General features: G+C 49.4%; 2 protein-coding genes across 3 annotated transcripts in view; one reads left to right on the top strand and one right to left on the bottom strand.

Moving 5' to 3' along the window:
• Positions 1-559: 559 nt before the first annotated feature.
• On the top strand, positions 560-9500 carry si:dkey-177p2.6 (uncharacterized protein LOC568712 homolog). The gene is made up of 2 exons (XM_047021879.1): positions 560-1057; positions 5202-9500. Exons 1-2 carry the CDS (start codon positions 915-917, stop codon positions 5848-5850), a joined length of 792 nt encoding a protein of 263 aa, XP_046877835.1. The 5' UTR covers positions 560-914; the 3' UTR covers positions 5851-9500.
• Positions 9501-11984: 2484 nt separating this feature from the next.
• Positions 11985-20628, bottom strand: part of cdc42bpb (CDC42 binding protein kinase beta (DMPK-like)) — a 52031-nt gene continuing 43387 nt past the window's right edge. Inside the window, exons 26-38 of one of the 2 annotated variants that reach the window (XM_047021894.1) lie at positions 20542-20623; positions 20003-20219; positions 19694-19756; positions 19017-19258; positions 18286-18640; positions 17796-17893; positions 17597-17681; positions 17302-17419; positions 16911-17028; positions 15854-16063; positions 14940-15045; positions 14711-14772; positions 11985-14508 (exon numbers count right to left, since the gene is read on the bottom strand). In XM_047021894.1, coding sequence (XP_046877850.1) covers positions 14380-14508; positions 14711-14772; positions 14940-15045; positions 15854-16063; positions 16911-17028; positions 17302-17419; positions 17597-17681; positions 17796-17893; positions 18286-18640; positions 19017-19258; positions 19694-19756; positions 20003-20219; positions 20542-20623 — 1885 coding nt within the window. In that variant the 3' untranslated portion in view covers positions 11985-14379. The remainder of the gene's footprint in view (positions 14509-14710; positions 14773-14939; positions 15046-15853; positions 16064-16910; positions 17029-17301; positions 17420-17596; positions 17682-17795; positions 17894-18285; positions 18641-19016; positions 19259-19693; positions 19757-20002; positions 20220-20541; positions 20624-20628) is intronic. The other variant, XM_047021895.1, reaches the window with a different exon arrangement.

Raw genomic sequence — 20628 nt, 5'->3', positions numbered from 1 at the left:
CTCAATAGTCCTCAATAGCTTTTCCGGTTTTGCAAATGCACCTTCAGATTAAGAGCATGACCTGTGCTGTTCTCATACAAATTCGGATTTAGCTATCACACTTGATATTTCTTGTATTAGCGTATGTTAATGTGACATTCTTTTTCACACTGGGATGTAAAAAGTCAGGGATTTTAATCAGTTAAAATCGTTGCACTTTGAATTGTTTCATGAAACAGCCAAATCAATTTAAGGGTGTTGCCATGGTTTGTACAAGTGCCTATTCATCATTGCACCAATATAAATGATGTAACTAAATAGTTCATGTAGTAGTTGCCATGTTGAGGGGGCACAAGATCTAGTTAATTGATTATGAATGACTATTAGGATGAATACAATATTATCCTTTTGTTAATATTACTCTAACCATCCTGTGTATTTCACCAAAACGTTTGGGAAAGAAAGTTGACTTTAGTTTCCTAGCCTTTATTCTGAATTATGTTTAATAAAAATAACCGGAAGTTGCATTGTTTATTGCTGCTGTCTTTACGCTGCTTGGCTTGATACATGTGGACTGACTTTCAGTCTTCGCTTCACAGTTGAAACTGTAGCTAGATACAGACAGTCAACCGTAATGAAGACTTGTCATACAACCTCGGAGGAGTTTTGGAAAGGGGTGTTTTTACTTTGGACGTGATAAACTAAGGTGTAGGGGATTCAGTTATAATTTAGCATGCTTTACCATAATGTAGTTTTCGGGATTAAAGTAGCTGGTTTCAAACTGTTTTTTCTTTTCTAAGTTAGCTAGCTAGCCAGTGTTAGCTCGGCTATCTAGCTGTACTTGTATCTGCTCAACTGGTACAGTACGAACATACTTCAACGTGTTTTTACAATCAGCCAGACAAGTAGATAGGTAGATACACCAAAACAATGACATGGGTCAAAGGGAAATCATGCCATACAAGACCACGCTGGTGAGAAGGAGAAACGGAATTCAAACTGCCCCGATGTGCAGACTGGATGTCGAGTCAGCCGAGAAGGGAATTGAACAACCCGAAGATGTCCACCATTCGTCAAGGTAAAAACTTACTTGACATTGGCTACTTTAAACTGTAGTAAACATGTGTGCTAGACACGTACTTAATTTCAGCATTTAGAACTCCAGTGGACTATAAGATAATTTGTTGTCAGCTACGTTAGAGCTAATATAAATCACCAGTGCAGTCTAGTACAGTAGCCATCTTCATCATCAAGCAACCCTCTAGTCTAGACTTTAAGAAGTTGTCCCACACGTATTCTCAAATGTTCGCAAAGGACTCGACAAACGTCTTCACATCTTATGTTGCCCTACTATCTTGAACTAGCATAGTATAATTGAATTGGCTAGGCTAGTAAGTTGATTAATAGTAGCGTAGTGTTTGCTAGCTCTCAATCACGAATCTGCCATCACCAGTTTTCATTTATTGAATAACACTGTTGCAAACTTGGCTAACGTGTTAGCTTGCCGGTTTACTGGCTTGCTACCCAAGTTATAGTCTAACGATATTTCGAATCTATTATGTTATATCGTGGTTCAAAGGCAATCTCACTTACTGTACTTACCATTTCAAGTGAAAATCGGACGCAGCCACTAACACACAGCTAGCGTTTTCATAAGTGAGTTGAGCAGAGGCACAATACTTCTACTGCGCCGCTGTGTTGTTGCGTAATTTGATTAACACGACTCGTTTGCTTAGTATTTTCTGTTGAGCAAGTGAAGTTGAAATCATTAAGATATCGAGCCTCAGTGCTCGAGACAACGATCTCAACTCACGTGTAGTCCATATTATACTCCCTGATGGGTTCAAATCAGATGATACCAATTCAGTCGGAATAAAGGCTCTGAACATCTACCAGGTACCATAGTAATTGCAGGCATATGCTACATTCTAATGAATTTAGTCATTGTGACACTCGGAAAGCTACTAGCACCTACAAAGCCTTCACTTTTCTCAAATGTGGGTGACAGACTGGACTCATCCTTTTGGGTACCATAAGTGAGAAGCCGATGTCAAGTCGTCATAGCTCCCGATAGTTTTGAGGAACTTTTGTAAAAGTAACCTGGACACTGGCATCCTAAAGCAACTTAATAGACATGGTGTACAGAAATAGATTCTCTGATCTCAACTCTTGGAAGACTTTAGTCTTCCAGTGTGACCAGAGAGTTGCAGTGTGAGGTAGGTCGTCAGTGCATACGCATTTAACATTTGGTTCGAACACGATCATTTAGCGAGGGTTTCCTGAAGTCTAGCGTCTGACTAACCGACGTGACTCATTTGTGACTCATTTCATCGGGGAGGTTCTGCCACCCAGTGACAAACCCGTCCATATAAAGACATCCGTTGAAAGGGTCCGTATGCTCAACTGTTCCACAGGACTCCTCTTCTGCTCATCGATGGGAGGCTCCGCCCCCTCCCCACTCCCCTTCTAACTGGAGCTCTCCTTCCCCGCAGTCCTCTCTTTCTCCCCCTCCCACTTCTTTACACTCCTCCCTCCATCTCTGGAGGGTGGGGGGGTGGGGGGGGGCACAGAGAGCCGTTGCCTCTGAGGCTGAATATGGGAGATGTTGTGACTCCACCATGCAGTTTTATTAACCGTTAAAACAGAAAGTTGTCGCCCTTAAGACAGTTGGTGCAAACAGTTGTTCGGAGTATGTTCAAGAGGCAGAGGGGAATGAAGTGGTTTTGTGGCTGCATGTGCTCCAGGGAAGGTGGGAGAACTCTCCTGTTAACAGGGATGAGAAACGGCCGCGCCAAAGAGGAAGAACGGTTACACCAACGCGGTTATTTCACAGGTTAGAAATATGCGTGACGCGCAAATCAATCTTTTTTATCTTTTTTTTCCCTCAATCCCAAAAGTGACCCTGCACCATCCCAGTGTAGCCTGTAAATGGCATGGCGTTGTCACAACATCTGAAATGTGGCGTATCAGCGTAGACCTACTCACAGACGTTCGTGTAGCTAGATCCCCAGTGTAGCCGTCCTCTATCTATGCGCGGTCTGTGTTACAGTTACTGTAGCCTCTCGGGCTTTGGCCTCTCATCCTGCGCTGTTGCCATGGTAAGCAGGCGGAGAGAGGGAGGGAGGGAGAGAGAGAGAGGTAGAGAGGGAAAGAGGGAGAGGGAGGGAGGGAGAGAGAGAGAGAGGGGGAGAGAGAGGCTAGCCTAATGAGAGAGGCCCCTTTCAAAGCACGGCTGGCTGCTTCACAGCTGCCAACGTGAGGCAATCTTGCCCCATCCGCGGCGTACCATTTTTGTTTTATTCTTTCAAAAGCGCGCACCAGAAAACGGGGGACTTTTTAATTGGTAGGAAAAATAATTTGATTGAACTTTGAGGTCTGATAAGAAATTTGCACACTTTTCTAGTGGGCTATTTTGCGACCACTCAGGCACCGAAGTAGGCTATAGCCTGTGTTGATGTAGGATTAACGGTGACTTTGAGCGTCAGACGTGCAATATGAAAGTCAGGAGATTGCGGTCTTTTTAGTCCTAAATTCTGTTTCAGCAACCAGCAGCAAATCTGGTTTTGGTCAAAGACATAGCAGAAGCACAAGTCAGGGGAGCATGCATGCTTTCCTAACAACGTGCACCACTCAGAGCAAACAGACAATGCAGGTCAGAAAAACGTCCAGAGCTGCTGTTATGTAATCACTGGCGTCCGACTCCTCAGAGCAACCGGCCTCCACATGGATATCAAGCAACGCAGCATATCCACTTTTTTTTGGGTGGGGGAGAGTGGAACCCCGAGGGTGTCAGAAGAGCACGAAAGGTTTAACGAAGGCGCTACTTCTCAGAGGGTTTTCACATTCAAAACGTAGTGAGGAGGAGGGGGGGGGGGAGCTTTACGAGGGACGTTGTCATTCCTCTCCGCCCGGTACGCAGAGGAAGGGACTGCCTCCGCAGCGCAGAGAAGAGCAAGTCTGCACCCCGACCTGCGGAGGATGGCGGGTAGCCAATGCAGCCGCGCGTGACGAGCGAGCGGCGGACGCACAAGCGCCTACGGCAGAGTGGGCACATCCTGTCGACGCCCCCTCAGCCCTAATGCACTCTGATTGGACCACGAGAGGGGGGGGGGGGGGGGGGCTGAGGGGAGGGCGGGAGGGGGAACGCTCGCATCAGACGATGCGATCCACCACAGTGTTCCTTGCGTTCCTTTTATCCGTGACAACTTAAGCGGAGAGAAATTCTCCTTCAGTCCACTCTCCAAACTGGAGGTGTAGCCTAGTTAGGGGGGAGGTGCCACAGTTGATAGAAGTCACTGGTGAGCTTTAAGGCAGAGCAGTGTTCACTGGTTGGGCAAGAGGGGCCCCGTTTTTATAGAATCTACCTCAACTTGTTCCCTCACCCCACCCCTGCTCTTGTGTACAAGCAGAGGTGGCTCTGATAGGAACAAACAAGAGACAGCGATGCGGAACTGCACCCCTCAGCCGGGCCATCGCCTGGCCCCTCGGGGACTGGATCTCAAGCTGACACCCAAGGTAGATGGATGGGGATCGCCATGGCGACTAGCGTGGCTCTCCAACACTGCGCCTTGCCCCCTCCCCCTCCCCACCGTCCCCCAGAGAGGAACAGTCCATGTGACCTGTGAGTGCAGCGCTGCAGTTCTCTCGCTCAGTCTGGTCGGAAGCAGCACAGCCACAGAGCCACAACCTCTGATTCTAAAGGCCCCCTGAAGCCAGGCTTAGACGCTCGTTGATGTCATGAGGGCTTCTGCATTTGGTCAGTTATTTATTCAACCACCGACAAATTGTCGATTTCATAACGTTCCGCCGTATGCGTTGTTCCACAGAGCTGCCGCAGTTTGCGGTAACGCATTAGCCTCTGAAGTCTGACGATAGGCAGGACAGGCTAGAATGTACAGTAAAGAAACATCCCTGTGCACCCCTTTCTGCGGCAGTCCAGTCCATTGAGTTTCCAGCTCTTCAGAGAGGCCATGAGCTCGTTGACCCTTTTGATGGCGTTCCGGTCTGAGAGCTGTTAGCACAGAAACCAATGGCACAAGTCACGTCCAGCACTCACTCACACCCACACACAAACATCCCAAGATCGAAAGGGAAGTTCTGATAGCAAATACATCGTTTTCAAGTGATTTTGATCATCAATATTGATCATGTTCAAATTGCCTGACATGATCCGATTGGCCCGCGTCTTAACGTCTTGCCTCCTGATGTGTCCCCCTCCCCAGGTACATGGTGGGTCGGGGGGTTAAGCGTAAGCTGAGTGAGTGCGAGGACCCTGTCCCGGGGCTGCCCTACCCCCAGCAGAGGCAGCTGGTGCTGGACCTGTGTCTGGACAAGCTCCAGAGCTGCCAGCGGCGAGCCGAGCCCAGCCTGCACCGCTCGGTGCTGCTGGCCAACACGCTGCGTCACATCCAGCAGGAGATGAGGCAGGAGGGCCGGCCCCCACTCCCGGAGGCCCCTCCCGCCCCCTCGCTGCTCCACGCGGCCACCCCTCGGCACTCTCCCTCGCTGCCGGCCGTGCCCGCGGACAGCGCCCTCTCGGCGGCCCCCTCCTCTTCGCCTCCGAGCGCCGACAAAGAGGCCCGGGCGGCCGAGGCCGAAGGGAGGTCGTCCGACTCGCTGTTCGGAGCCTTCGAGATCAGCAACTCCACCAGCTACCTGACGGACCTAGCGCCCGACGACATCTTCGACGACATCGACACGTCCATGTACGACTCGGCGGACTGCGCCGTCCTGGCGTGCCCCGCGTCCAGAGGGGGCGCCAAGGACCTCCTCAAGGCGTTCTCCGGCTACACGGCGTCGAGCACCCTGCAGCTCTGTCTCATGGACCTCAATGACCTCGACCACATCATGGAGATCCTGGTGCGCTCCTGAGAGGCTGAAGCTCCCCACTGTCGACACTGCTGTTCTGCCGTTTGCCCCCCCCGCCGCGGGCCGGGGATAACGACCGTTTCATGTTTCCCTTTTTTTTATACGGACATTTCTATTTTTTGATACAAAAACCTTTTATGCGAAAGACATGCCCGCCAGATACACTTCTGCCGAAGGATGAATGCACATTTTCGACGGCAAGCTCGTGCTGATCATTGTTCCAATAGGGAGAATATGCAGGGACTGAAGTATTACTATTGAGACTTGTTTTAATTCGATGGAGAAGACTAGAACCCGTGAGAACAGGAGAAGAACCTGTGGAACAAGGATGTGGACATGTATTCATTGAGCACTACAACTATTAATCCCTATGAAAATGAATCGGGACATGCATGTTCTCACTACCGCTTTAAAGCAAAGAGCGGTTTATATATATTTACACACAAAACGACAAAAGAAAATGCAGTGCATCACCATTTTTACATACTGACTCGTTTTTTTTTTCCTATACTGGGTGATTGTCAATATTGCTTATTGCACTGGAGAGAATTGCCTTCATTACAACCACAATCTCAAAGCATAGCTGATCATTCCACAAAACCCATCACTTATGCCTTGTCCGCTAGCATTCTGAACTGGTCGTGGACACCAATGTTCACGCGCCAAAGTACTTTTCAAGAGACACTGGCTTTCCCATTGTGTTCACGCAACGGCGGTTTCACGTAAGAATCTCAAGGAGAACGCCGGGCATCGGAGGTCAAGAATGATCAGGATGTTTTTCAAGTCTGACCAAGGATCTTTTGAAGCAGCATTTAAGCAGTGTGGGTTTTTGAGTCACTGTGCACAAATTGAATACAATGTATATTTTCCACGTGAGATTGTTCCAAAAAAAAATGCAGAAAGCCTCCCTGTAAGGGGGAGAACCCAGTGCCTATAATGCCTAACCCTAACCCTAACCCTAACCCTAACCCTAACCCTTACCCTTACCCTAACCTTAACCCTAACCCTAACCCTTACCCTAACCCTAACCCTTACCCTAACCCTAACCCTATAATGGAGAGAGAAGACTGGCAGAGGGTGGAACTACCCAGCACAAATGCTCAAGCCTTAGGGGGGGGGGGGGGGGGGGGGGGGCTGCAACCTGACGGCGCTGTTTCTAACCATTTGTAAGGGATCCTCAGTCCTCTAGATAAGCCATGCGACCAGACGGGGTCTACCCCCGAACCCCCTCATAAAAGCTCTGCTCGCCAAAGACTGGAACCCTGCGAGAACGCTGCGCTCTACTACGGACTACGATCGAGTGGAGCGTCCGATTGGGATTTCAATACGTGACACTTTGTATTCTCCTCATGGGCTCTTTTTTCCCCTTCTTTCTTTCATCTCGGCATCCAATAACGTGTTTGGACTTTACGCCCTAGAAAATGCAAGTCATGGATAGATAGCCCAAGTTGCGTAAGCACAGTTGCTAGCCCGAGCCGCTCTGAAAATCAAGCCGTAACTCTAAAGAGAGGCACTGATTGGACATCATCCCAAACTTGATTTCTGTCAAAGGGGTCAAATATTCTGCATATGTGCTCCAAGGGGACTGTCCGGCATGGCTTGCAAGCTGTCCCCCCCACCCCCTTCCTCCCCCTCCTTCCTGAGACTGCAGAGAGAGAGGGAGAGAGAGAGAGAGGGAGAGAGAGGGGGGAGGGGAGAGAAGAGTGAGAGCAAGAGATTAAGGGGGTGAGGGGCAGTGGCTCCAATCACGTGGAGGTCCTTGCTCGTGGAAAAGGCTACACTGAGAGTTTCACAACAGCTGGTATATGTGTGTGTGTGTGTGTGTGTATGTGTGTGTGTGTGTCTGTGCCCAGCTCCTCCCTGAAAGGGGGCCCCCTTGTCTGCGTCCAATAGAAAGGCAGGAGGAGGAGCCAGAGCTGCCAGTCAACCAGTAATGCAACTGAATAACAAACTGCAAGCAGTCTGACACAGTTCCTTCCCTCTCTGTGGAATGTGCTCCTGTCTCTGGTGGTTTTCAGTTTGGGACAGAGGGCTTTGCACTGTCGTGCAAGCGTTGCGCTGTGTTTACAAATGCACCGGTCCCAATAAGTTAAAAATATAATGGAACAAATGTAAACGATGGGAACTGTAATTCACACTGCCCCTCATACGCCACTCATCAGGTCAGCTAACTGTGAGCCTACCTGGGATCTTCAGCAGTTCGCTGTTGTGAAGCTCTGTGCCACAGGACCCTCTCTCTCTCTCTCTCTCTATGTCTATGTCTCTCTCTGTCTGTCTGTCTCTCTCTCTCTCTCTGTCTCTCTCTCTCTCTGTCTCTCTCTCTCTGTCTCTGTCTCTCTCTCTCCAACTCCCTGGCATGGCTGCCACACACAAGGAGCCCACCCTCGTGATCGAAGGAGTCTTGCCCGAGCCAGCCAGTCTCACACTGGAAAACATCAACCACAAACAGTGAACCAAGGAGACTTGTTTATGACACCATCAGCATTCTTCTGTGGGCCCTTCCCCCCTCAAGACTGCATCGAAATGAGTTGTGAATTTCTCAAGCTTTGTAAGCTTTTTGTTTTTGTGTGTGTTGTAGCTATTTGTATTTATACCATTTTTCGGTGATATCGCTTGTTTATTTGTACAACAAAATTCCAATAATATATTGCGTTTTATTTATGAGACGACAGTCTGTGGTCTCTGTAGCAGAGTTTTGCCCCCCCGTATTTTATATTCCCGTTGAATAGATGAGGTGAAAACAAAAGATGTCTGTAAATATTGGTTGTGAATCATGACGTTTTTAATTGTCCAGAGTTTTATTAATTGTACTGTTTATGCACCCAGGCCTTCCACGATGTCAGTAAGTTCTAAAGATGATTGCAATGGACCAGGCAGACTAACTGGCAGCTTTTCACCCGGTTATCAAACTGAACCAACTTGGCTGAGTGAACCAAAAGATTTGATCCATAATCACAGTCTATGTACTCGTTTGTCAGACCAGTCACAACTGTAGCCATAACTCACCAGTGAAACACAGGGACATTAGAAAAACACTGGTTACTTCAGAAATGTTCAAGACCTTATTTTTTTCTGAACTGGCTTTTTGTCAACCATCGGTCTCATATAATGACTTGGTGAGAAGGACATGTAGGATCATGTATTCATTTGAAAGACCTTGTCGTTTATATTCATACTTGACTACTATGAATATCGACCACAGTGTCTTCAAACAGGCAAATGCCGTGTTTACTCAAACTAGGAGATAACTTGCTAATCGAGTCGACCTTCCACCTATGTTTAGGGTTCCTACCACCACTTCAAGTCCAGAACAAGAGAAGTAGAAAATACATGGGCGCATCAAGAATCCTTTGAGTCCCAAGTGCAATATGAACATTACTGTTGTGTGACTATCTTGTGAAATGAGAGCGTGTGTCAGTGATGTTTAATAACAATTTCTACAACATGATTTTCAGAGGATATGATCTTGCTCTCTTAACCACACTGGTCTCATGCTAAGTTCACTCTCCGTATGGATATTTTTCTTGTCATCTGGTGTTGACCATTTAACACTCTGTGTGTTGTGTACATAACAAAGCAGGCTATTTTGAAATGTATATCCTATGCAATATTATTGTAGCTGGTCAGTTAAATCTGAATAAATCTGAAAATAAATCTGGTATTTGTATTTACTTTGTCAAGCCTGCCGTATATACTGCGAATAGAGTACTTTCTTAGTATAAAAGCGTACCATTAAAATGGAGGGGAGGAAAGGGACCTGATAAATATCCTTGTCTAACAAAAGAACCCAGCCTATTGGATATCAAGCATGGATCACCCCCTGGTGGTGGACACCTGAAAGTACTCCTTTCATAACCTTGGAAGAGGTAAATTCACTCGGGCTCCTCGGGCACTGTAGCTTCCTGCAATTTGACATGTGCAATGTGCACTGATTTATCCCGAAGGATTTAAGCGTTAAAGTTAACTTGCCCCCTGCTTAAAATCTGTGATAAAGTAACAGAACATGCCTCTTGCCAACATCCAGATGCAGGATTTTAGGCCTAATGATAAAACTGTGACCTGTAGGCTGCAATATTATGGTTCCCCTCAACATTTGAAGGCGGACATTCTGTAATATTTTAAGTGTGACAAGTACATACTGAGTTATGTGAAAACAATGACTTATTCATTCGCTACAGTTTCACAGGGGAGACGGCCTTACAGCTTTGAACACAGGAGGCTGTGTGCTGAACCTGCACACATTTCCATGATGGCTCTGTCAAGCGGAGAGCTGAGGAATCCCTTGAAGCAAGAGCCCACCGCTGTCTGTTAATTAAAAGAGAAATCCAGCATCTGGAAGCCTTCATAGTCAAAGACTCCCTGTGTGTGTGCACACCCCGGAGTGCCATTGAAGGAGCTTCGCACAGGTCTGCTTTTGAAAGTGTTGTTTGAAAAGCAGATCTCTCTCTAAAAGTGTAACTGTGTGTGGGGGTTTTGATGAGTAAGGCTTCAAGTATAATCGAAAAATTGTTGAAAAGTCCCTAAAAATATAGACAGACAGAATGCACAATCATGGCACTTTCAGTATTTCCTCATTATCGTTGTGTTAATGCGAAAGATTTTACTGTGACAACCGGCTGGAATGGAGCGCTGTCAAGTAACACTCAACTAGCCACACTCCTATCAGTGCGCACAGCAGAATCAGGTGAGGGCGGTCGCCAGTCAAAATGGAGAACTGGCATCCACGGATTCTCCATCTCTTTCCCTACGTATCTCTGTATGTAACACTCATTCCATTAATTGAGAAGGCTAGCGTTTGAAATGTCGGGTTTCAGTGTTCGTGCAGTGCAGCATCTCGAGCCCCACCCTGGGTTCAACGAGTTGAGGGGGAGGAGGGGAGGGGTAGGGGGGTGCCCCCTGCTGCTCTCATCAGGGGTGGACTCTGTGGGAAGCCCCTGTGACGGAGGGGGAGGACAGGAAGCACGAGGCTGGTTTGGTGGAGGCACACATCAGACAGACAAGACACCCACGTTACTTCAGCCCTGCATTTCGAAATGGAAGGCGGTGTTGGGTTTTTCCTCAGCATTGTGTTTAAAAACTAAAAACTTAATGAAATAAGGTTCATATTAATATACCTGTCGCTTTAGTAAAAAAAAAAAGGTGGAACACTAGCGATCCCATCAAATGTTTGCGTAAGAATCGTTTTTGTAGAATAATTTTTTTAAATATTAATAATTGATCCACCCAAACTTACCATAAATGCACATTTTCCCTATATCCCTCCCTCTCTGGCCTTCAAGCTGGAGGAGAGACCTCAGTAGCATGATTGGAGTTGATCAAGATGCACTCCTGCCTGCTTTAGGTAGATTTTTGCAGCCAGCGTTCCACTCACTGAATTGGCAGTTCATTACACTTGGCCTCCTGGGTAGTGTAGTCTAATGTAGAATGACCCAGTATCCACCAAGCGGAGAAAGGTTTTATTTTAAAGGCATTATCTTGTTGGTATTAGATTAAGTCTTGTACGAAGAAGTCCATCTTCATAGACAATTGCTACCTTGGATTGAAGGTCGGCACAACCAAGAGACACATGAAATTAATGCATCTTTACTCAATAAGTCATGGTAGTCATTGTATCGGGGCCTTATTAGCTCACTGGTTAAGCGTGTGCACCATGCAAGTTGAGGCCTTAGAGCAGGGGCTTGGGTACTGCAAGTGAAAACTGCCTCCAAATATTTGAACATGCTGGACATTGGATATTAATTGAAACGAAAGGTTTGGAAGTGATGTAAACTGCCCCAGCTGTGGCAGCCGCAAGCACACTTCATAATTTCCCCAAAAATGGTAGCCTCTGTAGTTTTTCTTTACTTTAGCTGTATGTGGCACATTAAACAGTAAATTGAATGTATATCATTGTGATGGGCTTTGACCTCCAATATACATTTTCCATGGATGCATTTACCGTCAAGAGTCGGTAGTTGATTTTCAACACACGTAGAAATGTCTAAAATATGTTCGATATAAGGCATTGTGTACAGACGTAGGGTTATAAAAAGTCATTATTTAAAAGAGTGCACCAGCCTTGACTTACAAATTTCTCAAAGTCATGGCAACAAGGGTACCAACATTTTCCCAGCACTCACACAAATACACACCAGAAGCACAACAGATACTCTTTTATTGTCTGTTCAAATTTTTGTTGCTAACAATTCAATAATTACAAAGATTTCAACTGGTGATTTTTTTTTTTTTTTTTTAAGAGAAAAAAAAGCAGTAGTGTTTTTGAGGAGAAAGTCTCTTCTTCAGAGAGCAGGGCTTGAAAACCAAAGTCCTGGGAGGCCGGGAGGGGAAGTAGAGCATTGGGAGTCGGAGGTGGGGACTCATACGAAATAAAAAGGGGAACAAGAAATATCACTGACACAAAAATCAAGAGGACTTCCTTGGACTAAAACAATGTGCAAGTTGAATACAGTGTTTCTGAAAGATAAGAAAAAAAACCCATGTCTCTGAGAGCCCCTCAGCCTACAGAGTAAACAAAAACAAATCGCTTCAGTATGTAAGTGGATTCTGTAAAACAAAAACAAAACAAACCCGAAAATGAACAAAAGGACACTGAAGGCACACTCGAGAGATAAGCGGATATGATGTCACACATGCCTGTATGTCACACTTCTGTACAGTGACACATCCCACACTCCAGAGGGAGGAAAAAAACATCTATTCACACACTCCCTCTTGAGGCGATACAGCTCTACAACAGGACGCTCTTGTGAAATGCTTCGCAGTCATGATTGAACAGTTAAACATACAGGGGAGGGGGGTCAGCCTAGTTCCAGAGGGTTCTCTCTATAGTAAGCGGGTCGTCACGCATACCTAGCATTTTTTGTCTTCTTTAAACATAGCACACAAAAGCAGCAGCTTGTGGAGGACTCTTATTTAAAATCCTATGAGTAACGTAGTCCTTGTTTTTTTCTTATTTTTTTTTCTTAAAACAGCCGTTCTCAGATTCTCTCAATTTTTTCTTCAGAGTTAAAACGCACAATCGAGAAATTAATACATTGCAGTCTCTTGATTTTTTTTTTTTCTTTTCAGATTCTCAGTGATGGTGAATTGTCTCACCGACTTTACATAATTTTCTGGCAAATATCTAAGTTAAAAACATGAATGAATGAATTAATATTACAAAGGCTGGTGGAGGAAGTGTATAATAGCAGTAAAATAAGCTCATTGGTTTGGCTTTAAACCCCTACAGTCTTTTAGGTGGCAACTCCAGGGTACTGGTCTCATAATGTGGTCCAAGAACAGCTGACAGGGTTACAACCCTCAAACAGCAGGGGTAGGGGGTAGTGAGAAAGTAGGGATTTGTAGTCCTTGAAGTGGGTCCACCTTTTTTTTTTACAGTTCTGTTCGTGTCCCTCTAATAGAGTTGAACATCTCCATCAAAATACTATACGCATTAAAAACAAAACAAGTTATTATTCCCTTGCATTTCTCCTTAATTATTTATAGAAACACAAACTTAAACCTATGATCAAGATCATTCATAAGGATTTTTTTCTTTCTGTGAGTGTCCCATAGTCAGTAATCCATGAATAATTCAGCGTATCACAGCTCTATGTATTAACTTAAACTAAGCAAGGAACCTTAAAAACTTGAACAAATGAATGGCCTGAAGTGAAAACAAACAAAAAAAACTACTGCGTTTCAACACAAGGGCTGTTTTTTTTTTTTTACCCTGTTAGCTAAGAAATATTCCTCGCCCACAGAAGGAGGCCGTCATTCCTCAATCGCCGAAGCTGCTGCTCGTCACACAAGGAAGCTTCCCCATTGGCTGCTCAGAGAGTAGTCCCCGCCCAGGCCTCTGGACAACCCAGTCAGGTATCTCCAGGATCCCATGTCATTGTTCTCACACCAGAAGCCCAAGCACACAGGTACAACAACAGCGGGCGGGGGGGGGGGGGGGGGCGGGGGGGAGGGGGAGAAGGAGGAGGATGGAAAGAAAAAAAAAAAAATTGTGGGTCCGGCAACGACACACTGAAATCCATCAGGAAATTAGGAGGTGGAGAAAGGAGTTCTGGGTCATTTGCAAAAGGTGTTGGTCCTCCACCATTAGGCCTGGAGATGCCTGTGTGTGTGTGTATGAATTAGTGGGTTGTTTGGGCAGGCAGTTGGCTGAAGGGGGGGGGGGGTAATTTCATGAATGCTCATAGTGCCATATACTTAATAACACACTCCCCCTGCATAGGAAGTAAGCAGGTGAACACGGAAAGAGGGGGCCCAACCCTAAAATCACCCAATCGAGTCAAGAAGGTAGGGTTTAGGGGGGTGCACGGCGAGGTTCTCAAAGTCTTGATCTTGGCACTTTTAAACAAATCATTTCTAGTCAGGAGGAGGTGCATGTGATTAAGCCTAGGTTTCAATATGCGTATGCATCTTCTGTTAGTGTGCGTGTGTGTGTGAGGTTGGCGTGGGGACTTCTCTGGGTGTTAGGAGGAAGAAGGGGAGGGGGGGGGGGGGGGGTGGAGGACGAGGAGGGGGGGGGCAGCGGAGGTCTCCTCAGCCGTCCAGCGTGTGCTCCAGGCCGTCCAGGGTCAGCCGGCTGCGGTGGGGGGAGTTGGGGCTGGGGGGGCTGCTGGGGTTGGAGCTGTTGGAGGGGGTGGAGTGCTTTGTGGAGTCCGAGTCAGGCTGGGGACGAACGAGAGAAAGAGAGAAGAGAGAGTGTAGAGAGAGAGATTAGAGAGTGAGTAGAGAGAGAGAGAAGCAGGCGAATCCCATCATTATGGCAAAGGATGCCAGTCTTTCTCCATGTTTAGGAGATGAAGCCGTCAGTTTGTGATGGTATCGGAGGTGTGTGTGTGTGTGTAGGTGTGTGTGAGTGTGTCTTTACCTCTCTCTCAAAGTCCTGGTCGGGGTCGGAGATGTTCCGAGACGACCCGGCGCCTCCAAAGTCTGAAACACACGCAGACAGGCGCTCAGCATTCACTGGGAGGTCATCTGGACAGGGAGTTTTAGTCGAGTGTAACGTGTATGTACGCCAACATGTTTGGCAACGACCTCAATGAAGTATGTTAACTACGCAGGCGCGTGTGTGTCTGTGTGCGCCAGTGCCCTCTCACCGGAGGCTGTGCGGGTGATATGGGTCTTGCTCCTCTGTTGCCGGGAGATACTGGAGAGCGGGCGGGGCTTGTCTTTCGCCGCGTCGTCCTGGGAATGCAGCACGCTCTGTGTTCACGGAGGGACGGACGGACAGACAGACAAGAGACAGGCCAGTCAGACACATCCTCGTGTCCGGACACACGCTGTCGTATGAGCGGGACAGGTGAGACATGGGTTAAGACGTTCATATCAACGGCGACAAGCACGCCGTTATGCCAGGACACACACACGCGTGCGCACACACTTGCACGGCAAGGACACACTTGGGGGGGGGGAAACGTTGCACATGTACGTGGGGACGTTTTGACAAAATTCAATGGGGGGAAAACATCTGGCGACCGCCGCAAGCCTTTCAGTGGCGGTCTGGTCTGCTCAGGTGAGCCAGCCGAGGAGGCCATTCCCTGTCCTGGGTTTGAAAGGTTTCCGCTCCATTGAACCCTGAGATTAGCCCGGGGGGAAGGCGGCACTTTGCTGGGGTGACGCACTGCACAACCACACAGCAGCCAGTATGCGAAACAGTGAACTGAGCGAAAGGATAAATCAAATGAAATGAACGAATAGTAAAATAATTATTTTTATGAGTAAAATGATAATAAATGAAAGTCAAGATGCACTCAAGCCACTTCAAATCCAATAAAACGTGAAAACCAGAAAAGAAAATAAGACAAGAAGGGTAGGGGGAAAAGAACCGTGAGGGAAAAAAGGCGGGAAGGTGCAAAATGGCGTCGAGGCTGGGATGGGATGCCAAGTGAGAAACGAGAGCGTGAAGGAGGGGGGGAAAAAAAGGAAAGACTGGAAAGAGAGCGTTAACGACAGAGAGAGAGAGAGAGAGAGAGAGAGAGCGAGAAAGACAGAACGGTGAGGCCAGGCCTACCCTTCCCAGGGAGGAGGTGGAGGGAGAGGAGGAGGAGGAGGAGAGCTGAGGCAGGCTCTGCTGCGAGGCGGAGGTGGAGGTGGGCTCTTTCTGCAGGTAGAGGCCCGCCGACACGGGGCTCATGTGATAGACGTGCTCGAAGTTGATTGGCGGGGAGATCAGGGCGTGGTGGCGGGAGGAGGAGGGGGAGGGGGTGGTGGCCTCGCTCGCCTGCCCCCGGCCCCGGCAGGAGAGGAGGGAGGAAAAGAGAGAGAAAGAGAGACAGGACACAGGAGACAGGACACAGGAGACAGGACACAGGAGACAGGACACAGGAGACAGGACACAGGAGACAGGACACAGGAGACAGGACACAGGAGACAGGAGACAGGACACAGGAGACAGGACACAGGAGACAGGACACAGGAGACAGGACACAGGAGACAGGACACAGAGGAGGGAGGGGTGAGGAGAGTGAGAGAGGGGGTGAGGGAGAGGGTCAAAAGGGTCATTCTCGAAAAAAAGGGGAGGAGGGAAAGGAAGGTAAGGTGGAGGAGGAGGAGGAAAAAGGCATAGGGGGATGACATCACGAAAGTAGGGCAAGTGTTCAGTGGAATGGCGTTTCCCTCGGAGGGTTAGGATGCCGACGGGAACCGTTCGAGTTAGAGAGGAAGAGGTGCCACCGTGTTCGGCTCTGGCGGTGGCTTGTGATTGTAATGGTGGTTTTATGGCATGCCCCCGGGTAATTAACTGGCCATTATGGCCATCACACACTGTCAGTTAGTTTGTCATGATCAGGCTTTTACGTTCCTGCAAATGTCAATTTGGCATAAGCAGCCATTTATAATCAAATCGAACTGTAATGCACAAGCAGACTTTGAAATAACTAGTTATGGAAACACAGCACTGGTCCACCAACTCCGGATTACGGCCTTAAGCCACGAGCGCGACACTGACTTCAGCTCAATCATGACGGACCGCCGTCTTGGCTCCGGCAAGGTCAGTTTGGGTTATTTTGCGGCGGCCATTTGGGCTCTGGCTGCGTGGTGTGTTGTGGGCGGTGGGAGGGAGCCGTTACCAGAGGCAGATCCATGAGAACCTGCATGCCGTCGCCAGGGCCCATGTGTGCCACGTGGTTGAAGTTGATCGGGTTGGAGATCATCTTGGACCTCAGCTCAGGGTCCCTCAGCATCTCCCTGTGGAGACAACAAGTCTGGTTAGCGCACTGATAGCAACCCCGGTGCCGTGCCCGTTGGTGGCTCGCTGAGGCGAAACACGTTTCGATGTTTGCACTCGATTTCCCCCCCCCCGCACACTGCCCATCCAAACGATTTCACCCGGCGACACGGCGCATCCTCTGGCCCTGAGGGATTTACCCTCGTACCGGGCCCAGTTCTCGGGATCGCCGAGCCGCAGACGCGCGCACAGATGACAGATTCCCGGCCCTTGCTCAGAAAACGGTGGGTTACCTCCTCTGCTGCAGCCTCTCCTCCTCGGGCACTTTGAAGAGGAACTTCCTCTTGCTGCGCGTGCGGACCATCAGCTTCTTACTGTTCTCCGACGTCTCAGGGATGGCCAGGTCGCCTTCTACTCCCGACAGAGATGGAGAGAGAGAGGGGGGGAGAGAGAGAGAGAGAGAGAGAGGGGAAGAGAGAGAGAGAGAGAGAGAGAGAGAGAGAGGGGAAGAGACATGGAGGGAGATAATTAGGCATCAGTAATTGACAATTTCTGTGGTAAATAATAAGGGGGGGGGGGGATTCATACCTGATAAGTCGTTACTGAAGTAGATGAGGCGAGGTTGCTCACAGCCCAGCAGGTTTAAAGTGCCCTCCATATTCAAAGGCCTTATCTGTGGAGACGAGAGACGCAGATAAGGAGATGTACACAAACACACGAACGCTCTGCGTCCGAGAGGGCCGAAAGAAACGGAAGCGCAGGGACGTTCTGTGGACGGTTCGCTCACCCTCCTCAGTGAGATGGTCTGGACCCACTCGGTGGTGTGGATATCAAACACGTCCACTCCGTACTCACTGTACACCGTGAGGTAGGAGGAGTTGGAACCTGAGGAGACGCAAACAGGACGAGGTGAGTCGGGACATCTGAGGACAGCCTAAAGCATCTACATACTGTCAGTATAGTCTTATGGAGTCGTATCTTACTGTCACAGTCTTGTCATACTGTTTTATAGTGTTTCTCATAGCCGTATGGAGTCTCGCGAGGAGTTGTCAACGTAAAAACAGTGCCGAGTGTCACATGACAGACGCATTTCCTGTCATTGGCACACATAGCTAGGAAGTAGGAAGTAGTAGGATTCTTTAGTTGGCGTACTTCCCATCTGCTATAGGGGTCAACCCTCTAACCATCTCAGCCGAAAGCGTTTCCAACCCGACGTCACACGGAAACTTCAAAAAACGTCGAAACTTTATTAGGAGTCCCCCCCCCCCCCCACGTACTGCAGGCGAGCGGCGTGGCGGGCCACATGAGCTCCTGGGCCCGGGAGCGTCGGCCCTGCGGGTCCACGTAGATCCCCAGCTGGCTGAAGCAGAGCAGCAGCTCGGCCGAGCCCACCTCCAGGGCGTGCAGCGCGTCCAGGGGCTGCTGGGCCAGGAAGGCCAGCGACGGGTCGCCGGGGCTCACCAGGCTGACGGGGGACGACTCGCCCTGCAGCGCCAGCAGGGCGAAGCCGGACGGGTAGCCCACGCACAGGCGCTCGCGCACCATGCCCAGCCACTGGGCCACGCCGGGGGCCTGCACCTCCCACAGCTTGCGGTGGTGCGGCTTGGCGCGCGTGATCTCGTAGCACAGCACCTGGGGGAGGGGAGGGAGGGGGAGATTATTGCGCAACTGTCGTCAAAGCAACAGCTGAATCTCGAAAGTAAAAGAAATATTCAATTCAAATAAATGAAAAGTACAGCACTGTGAAAAAGTCTTAAGGCAAGATTTTCTTTTCCTCCACGTAGAGAAACCTTTCGCTTAATCTCGACTTCATTAAGTCTCAAAGCTTTTCGTTGTCAAACGTTTACATGTTACAATGTTCGAACGTGTCACGGACACTTTTCCCCACGGTACTGCACGTGACTCAAGTGCCTGCATCCCCTTAAAGCAGACAGCCTATGAAACCACCCCCCCCCCCGCAGCGACCCCCCCCCCCCCCGCAGCGACCCCCCCCCCGGCTGACCCTCACCTGGCGCTTGACGGCGGCCAGCATACAGGCGGGGCCCCCGGGGCGCAGGGTCCCCGTGACGAGGACCTGGCAGCCCTTGGTCTCCGTCAGCTTGATGTCGAAGGCCCCCTCGGCGCCCTCCAGCACGCCCCAGGGGTGCAGGTGGACGTGGCGGTTGCGGCCGCAGAGCAGCGCCACCATCTTCTCTTTGGGGATCAGCTCGATCTGGTGCACCTTCTTGCTGTCCCCCGCCCGCACGATCACTGGGGGTTCAGGGAAGGGTCCGTTAGAAGGGGGGGAGGGGGGGGGGGGGATTTTGTTGAGTCCATGGAGGTGGAGTTTGAGGTCAGTGGTGTGTGGATGGGCGAGTCGATAAGGGAGTCGACAGGGAGTCATTCGCTGACAGCTTCGATTGTCGAGAATTTCTTTAAGGTTTCAGTGAGTGGTTCAACAGAACAACGTTGGTCATTCAGAGCACATCAGCGTTGAACTTCTCGGACATTTCTAGGCGGCAGTTTCAACAAGTAATTCTCAACCCCTTGTGATACCTACAACTAGGAATTCTAAAAGCACCAGATTGCAACAAAATAAAACTGAAATACGTAAAGCCCTAAAGGTTGGAATCGTACTATGAGGATAGCGTGTGTGTAAACGCTAGTGACGGGTGTGTAAACGTGTGGCCGGGTGTGTTCTCCTACCATCTCTGGTGACCTCCACTACAAACAGGCCCTCCTCTGTGCCCAGGGCGATGCGCTCCCGATCTACACAGGACGACAGAGCGGTCAGAACGCATTAGGAGAACACCCATGCGCGCACGCACACACACACACAGACACACTGACACATATACACAGACAGACAGACAGACATACACACAGACACATACATACACACACAGGAATAAATCAGGGTCTAATCTCTCCTGGCCTCTATACCGCACACACACACACACACACGTGTCCCTGCCGAACACACAAACACTCCCCCCCACCCCCCTCCCGACTCACCCACGACGGCGGCCGACAGCGTGGTCTTGATGGCGGGCAGCGAGGAGTCGTAGGCCTCGTGCAGGGCGTGCACCACGCGGTTCTTCAGCCGGTTCTTGGCCAGGATGCTCTGCAGGCCCTCCAGGATGCCCACCCACCTCTTCTTCTCCGCCTCGCTCTCCGCCAGCACCAGCAGCGACACGGCCCGCGCCGGCGAGCTCAGCAGAGACGACGTCACCTGGAGGGGAGGGGCCCCGGTTAGGGTGGACTCCGATAGGCCGAGGCTAACGGGGTTGGCTATCGGACTATCGGGGTTGGCTATCGGACTATCGGGGTTGGCTATCGGACTATCGGGGTTGGCTATCGGACTATCGGGGTTGGCGGTCAGGCTCAATTGGGGACAACCGTGTCACTAGGACTTCATGTGTGAGGTGACATTCTTCCCATTTCGAGGTGAACAATATTGATACACGCGAGGTCAATAGCTAAGGAGGGTGTTGTGGTTTGTACGGTACATAACGACGCCCGGAGGGGCTTGTCGATGACCGGGGAGAACGTACCCTAAAGATGCAGGGGACGTCTTTCCGGGTGGCGTGGATGACGTCGGAGGCCAGGACAGAGTTGACAGAAAACTCCTCATCTCTGCA

The sequence above is a fragment of the Hypomesus transpacificus genome, chromosome 6, assembly GCF_021917145.1.
Source record: "Hypomesus transpacificus isolate Combined female chromosome 6, fHypTra1, whole genome shotgun sequence".
NCBI lineage: Eukaryota > Metazoa > Chordata > Actinopteri > Osmeriformes > Osmeridae > Hypomesus > Hypomesus transpacificus.
The sequence above is the reverse complement of the archived record's forward strand: the minus strand, read 5'-3'. Positions and strand labels throughout refer to the sequence as shown.

Bases quoted from the DNA above. Each gene is read 5' to 3' on its own strand.
- si:dkey-177p2.6 (XM_047021879.1), top strand. From the start codon at position 915: ATGGGTCAAAGGGAAATCATGCCATACAAGACCACGCTGGTGAGAAGG. The intron at 1,058-5,201 runs GTAAAAACTTAC...CCCCCTCCCCAG, and splicing joins GATGTCCACCATTCGTCAAG to GTACATGGTGGGTCGGGGGG.